The sequence below is a fragment of the Protopterus annectens genome, chromosome 1.part2 (assembly GCF_019279795.1).
Source record: "Protopterus annectens isolate FY-2018-M chromosome 1.part2, PAN1.0, whole genome shotgun sequence".
NCBI lineage: Eukaryota > Metazoa > Chordata > Ceratodontiformes > Protopteridae > Protopterus > Protopterus annectens.
Genome location: NC_056727.1, coordinates 122,166,922 through 122,172,921, shown reverse-complemented (window position 1 = coordinate 122,172,921; position 6,000 = coordinate 122,166,922). Strand labels below are relative to the sequence as shown.

The 6,000-nt window shown below is 42.0% G+C and overlaps 1 protein-coding gene across 1 annotated transcript in view; it reads right to left on the bottom strand.

Moving 5' to 3' along the window:
- Positions 1–6,000, bottom strand: part of MTIF2 (mitochondrial translational initiation factor 2) — a gene marked incomplete in the record, with an annotated part of 1,010,271 nt that overhangs the window by 555,275 nt on the left and 448,996 nt on the right. Inside the window, 1 exon segment of the mRNA XM_044055171.1 lies at positions 2,245–2,369. Within this exon segment, the coding sequence (XP_043911106.1) occupies positions 2,245–2,369 (125 nt within the window).

Here is a 6,000-nt window from a genome sequence, read left to right as displayed (position 1 = left end):
TTAATCAAGGATATCAGGTCCTCAGCAAGACTGAGAATCTGAGAACTTGAGGAAGGCCTCTGAGAAGTAGATTTGGAAGGTAAAGCTTTTGAAAGTTTGGCAGCTTTAGCCCTGGAGAAGGCCTTAATAGACATAGAAGCTGGGGGCCTAGCTGCCCCACGTGCAGGTGTAGATATGTCCAACGGAATGGTGTCGGACAAATCTTGAGCGCTAGCTTCGGTAGGGATTTCTGAAGCCGACTCGGCCGGGGCCTCAGTGGCCTCGGTTGTCGGAGGTAAGGTTTCTGTCATTAGGAAGAACCGAGGGCTCGGTTTCAGCGAAACCGAGACACTTCATGTAGCCTAGCCGTGGTTTCAGCCGAAACCGCAGGCTGCGAGTGTCGGTCCTTTTCCCTGCGTTTTTTGGCCAAATGCGAAGTCGGAGTCTCCAACGGCATTTTATATGCAAAAGCGGAACCGAAAAATTCTTCTGCAAACTCCGACCGACGTCTAAGAGTCCGTCGGTTGAAGGAGACACAGGCAAAACAAGCTGATACATCGTGGTCTGGGCCTAAGCAGGGAAGGCAGTAAGAATGGAAATCCTTATGAGGTATTTGTTTCCCACAAGTTAAACAATTATTTACTTTGTCTGACATCGGCTGAGGCAAGAAAGAGTCCCCAACGGGGTACTTAGCTTTTTTCGAAATCTTTCGTAGCTGAAATCTCTGGATCTGACCGACCGGCACTTGCGAACAGCTTCTGCTTCGGGCACCACGCGGCAAGAAAGACTGAGGAAAATGGCGTCGGCTGATGCCTTTATACCCCAGTAGCTATGACGTCGGGGAAAGTGCGACATCAGCCGAGGCCAGACCCAGACTTTGGAATCCGGCCGACCGAAGGGCTGCCTGAGGCAGGACAACCCATATGTTATGACTGCAGATGCATCCTTGAAGGACATCAGAGAACCTTAAAAACCTGTGGTCCATATGGATCACATAGAATTACATGTATTTTTAACATTATGGCCTGACCTTTGATCATGTATCCAGTGTCAAAAGGAAGTCCTTCTTCACTGCACAGCGTATATCTAAAAGTATTGCATCCACTCAGGCCAATCAAGTACAATGCCCCTTTTGAATACGTTTCTGACCAAATACTTGACACAAGTGGCATGAGAGCAATACTTTCTTAATAAAAAATGTCAGGGGGCATAAATTGTGAAAACTATGCAGACAGTCTCAAAGCCTTGTTCCTCTTCTCATCATTATACAGGCTACTGAGAGCTTACCTCTGCCTTACATACAGAGCCTTAACACACCTTATTCTGTCAAAAGTTACTACACTTTCTCAAGTCCAGTGGTATCATACACATGCACTCAAGGGATCTTGATATCTTTTCCAAAATAAATAGAACATTTTGGAGGGATAGGTTTGTATCAGAGAGAATACTGCTTCTATGAAGAGTCTTCCATTCCACATAAGGCAAAGTCTTTCTCTTACTCTATTTATATGTAATTTGAATGAATGGATGGGTAACTGCAAATTCACGCCCACTTTAGAACCCATGTTCCTCATGGTTATGGAAAACATGTAAATGGCCCAACTAAATTGTTCAGCCCACCTCTGTGTTATATTTATGCAAAATATATGGGCTAAAGCTACCAAGGGAATGTAATACTAGGCATCTTAAGATCAACAGCCTAGTATGTAGCAACGAACCTCAGCCTTGTGAGCTGGGGACAGACCACTTCCTAGTTAGAAACTAGGTGTAACGACAAGCTGTGACAACAAAAGCTCTCTGAATCACTGATTTTCTAGCTGTATATAAGAGGCAGTTCACAATAAAATCTCAGGGAATTCTAATAAGATACCTGGATACAAAACAGTCTTGAATGTCATTCCACCTATCAGGATTTCACTGCAGCAAAATTATGATTTACATGGCAGCACACTGTTTTGCTGCCAGTACACAGAACAGATGCGCCCAGCCTACAGTCAAGTAACAGAAATGTTGTCTTGTCATTAACTGGACACATGGGTTGGCTTCCCCCATCTTGCTACTATACTAGTGGTGCAATTAAAAAGTTATCCTAAATAAATAAGCATGTTTTTTTCACTCCTGTGTTCTGTTTCCTATCAATTTTAATGCAAAGTTGAATATTAACTCCCTGGCTAGAACAGTTGTGGAAAAAGTTCAGTAGGATCACTTTAAGCAAACACATATCACATGCAGGCTGCCTAAGTACTAAGCAAGAAATGAACTTACCCTTTTCCTTTGTCAGTGCGACTTTCAACCACTGTTCCTTCCACCGGACCTGTGGGATCAGCCTTGAGTTCCAGCATCTCTGCTAAAGCCACAGTTGCTTCTGCAACAGCAAGCAAATTTGTGCCCTGTTGAGAAAGAAATAATGGCATAAAGAAGTAAAGTTGTGTTAAAATAACAAGACCATTGCTGAAGTAAAATTAATTATCTACAGGAATTAGCAACAGACATCCAGCATTCTGGCCTGATGTAAAGAGGTTTTGGAAGTCCCAGACAGGAGCTGGACTCTTACCATTCCTCTTACTGCATGAATTCTGATCAAAGCCAAAAATAATCAGGGATACAAAATCCCCTAGTTCAGGGATAGATTTTAAACATTGCTTTTATAAGCTACAATAATAACAGGTTCGGCATTAGCACACATTTTCTGAAAATTTTAAAGTCTGAAACTCAAACTGTCTGACATTAAGTGACTGCAGTCTTCAAGGATTTGCCAGAAAACCACACATTTTATGAAAAACAAACCAAAACTATGAATCAAATACCTGGACATTCTTCAAAATTATGTACAGTTAAAAGGTATGACCGACTCATGTCAACTGTCGGTACAATACTTATCTGAAAAGGGGAACAGTAGCCTGGTGCATCTTCTGCTCATTTTTGGAAATAGAAGCCAGCAGCAAGTGTTCCCTGGAGATCTGAACCAACAAAATAGGACTTTACTCTGCTCTTCTGGGTCCTTCACACCATAACAGGTCCCTGTCAAGCCATTGCAAAAGTTCTAGAAAAAAGACCTTGTAAGTAAGGAAAGATTTCTGTCCAAAACCTCCCAATCAATTGGGAGGACAGAAGGAGAAAGGGAGTGATTCCCCAAGAAAGAAACCCATAAACCCACCCTGGACAGTCCCCAGTGTAAAGGTCTGAAAAGGAGCACCTCTGTGCATCCTCCCTAAAAGGCAAGGGGCACAAAATGATTATTTCCATTGCATTTATCCCAGAGGAAACGTGGAAGCATGCCTTAACTGCAGCAGTAATCCTGATATTTGAACATCTGTTATGGAGAATACACTCATACAAGTATACAATTATCATCATAAGGACCACTGCTGCATTATCCTATTGACAAGCCTGACAAGGTAAGAGATCACAGCATGCTTTGTAGGACAGCAGTTGTGAATCCTGTCCTGATACTGGTCTGTACATACACAGTCTAATATTTTTGAACATGTGGTCATCTGTGGTCCAGCTTGCTGTCCCAGCTGACAATTCTGAAGGCGGCTGTTGTTCTGCTAGAGTGCACCCTTACCTGCTTTCCAGTTTTAGTGTTTGTTCTGACACCATTTTGCATTGTTCAGTTAGCAGAAATGAAACAAAGTGCTGAAAAAACTGCTTAAATTTCTTGGTTCTGTGAGTAGTGGATCTGCACAGCCACAGTTATGATGGGATAAAGAGGACATAATCAGCACCACAGAAGATGTGCTACTTGCTCCCTGCACGTCAGTGACACTGACATCTAATTCATATGACGATTAGCAATTATTTAAGCAGTTGCGGTTAGCATCAAGGGTGCTTTAAATGATGTAAAAGGCTGCCTTGTTCTAACAATTGTAGCAAGGACCCACTATAGCCCTTTGATACAGGTTGCATGGGAAAACAGGAAACCAACTATGCAGAGAACATGTGAATTTACAAAACTGGGGAATATGGCTTAAATAAGAAAATACCTGACAGTCACCTAGATGGAAATCTGCTATCACTACCTCTTGCCCAGGAGGAATGGATGGGCCTGTCAAGTCACAAGGGGTTGATGATCAGCAGGCAAGAGGAGGCAAAAAAAAAGTAGAAAGGTATGACAAAAAACATACAGTAGCTATGGATGTACAATTGCAAACATTACACAGCAGTCTACTAGAATTGTACATTTATACACAAGGCAAAAGGTGGTAAGGTCTACTAATAATATGAGAGAGAGGAGAAATTTAATGGCATTGACAAACTGCAGGAAAGATGAGGAAATGCATGGTGGATGATGAGAAAGACTACAAGTCATCAGAAAATAGGGATCAGGTAAAAAAGGAGTACAATGCATCAGCAACTGCAAGGATCCAAGGTCTAGTTCAAGATTTGAGTAATATTACATCTGATAAAACTAGGATCAAATGGGCAGAACAGAATGTTCAGGTCACAGTTTAAGAATCACAATGAAATTTCCACTGCAAATGAAGATTTTTTTTTTTTTGATTCAGCCTCAAATGTTTTTTTCAAGGATGTACTGGAAATCATTCAAAGTACCAACAGCAACAGAGAGAAAAACACAAAGGTTTATAAGCAAAGTTTTGTTAAATGGTAGTCTACTGATGGTCTACTTATAAGCAGTGCAGACTTTTTGGAGAGAAAAAAAAAACAGTGAAGGGTCTAACCACGGTGGCCTGTAGAAAAATATGCTTCTGTACTGAAGCCCTGTAAAAATATGCACAGAATTACAATAGAGTTGGAAGAAGGTATGCATTAGCTATCAACAAGCCTGATTTTAGTTGAGAAATACTTTTACTTTGTATAATTGTCCAAACTGTTGATTAGGCCTAATGATCATGCTGTTCATATGCTTGTCAAATTTTACTTGATAACCAATGACACAGCCAAGAAGTTTATAGAACTGGTTCCTTCAATAGATGAGAGGTCAAAGAAGATTATATAAAAATGCAACACTGACCGAGTTGGGGTGCATTCAATATTGGTGATACTGGAAGAGTTAGAAGTGAGAGACTAAAAGTTTTAGGAGGAACTCTGTGGTCAGCCTCAGTAAGAAGTTGAGATCCCTCATAAAATCTTCCAAAGCTAGTTACAAAAACAAAATCGCCACTGATTCTAAAGACAACCACAAAGCATTCTATTGCTAAGTCAAGAATCTCAATGGCAACACTCAGATCTGCTCTGAGTTGCAGCACAATGGCATGAAATATACAGAACCAACTGATATTGCCAACATCCTGGCAGATAGGTTCAGTGCTAACTTTATCCCTCTCTCATCCCCTAAAGGGCCCATCTCTATACCGGAAGAATACAAAGTACCTGTAATCACGGCTGCACAGGTAAAAAAAACACTCTCCAAAGTCAAGAACACAGCATCCATGGGACCTGACAACATCCCAGGCTGCGTTCTACATGAACTACAGAACGAACTGACACCCCACCTAAGTACCATGTTCAATCATAGCCTCACCTCAGGCTTTGTGACCACTTGAATGGCGCACAGCAACAGTTATCCCACTCCACAAAGGGGGAGCCACCACGGACCCCGGGAACTACCTCCCCATTAGCCTGACAAGCCTGGTCTGCAAGGCTATGGAGTGTATCATCATGGAACTTGTAAACAATGACATTGGTAATCTCCAAACTCTGGACCCTTCCCAGTTTGGGTTTGTAAAAGGCAGACCATGTCTCCTAAATCTGATAGATTTCTTTGAAGCGGTCACCAAAGCTGTAGATAAGGGTAAGGTGGTACACACAGCTTATCTAGATCTCGTCAAGGCTTTCGACACCATCCCCCACTCTGGAATTATAGACAAACTCACTAAACTAGGTATAAATCCCTATGTCACAAGATGGGTTGCCAGCTGGCTCACTGACCGAACTTACACTGTAAAAGTAGCAGACTCTAAATCCAACTTCAGACCAGTGACAAGTGGAGTACCACAGGGTTCAGTCCTGGGTCCTCTCCCGTTTGGTATCTACTTCTCTGAAGTACAGGCTAACACA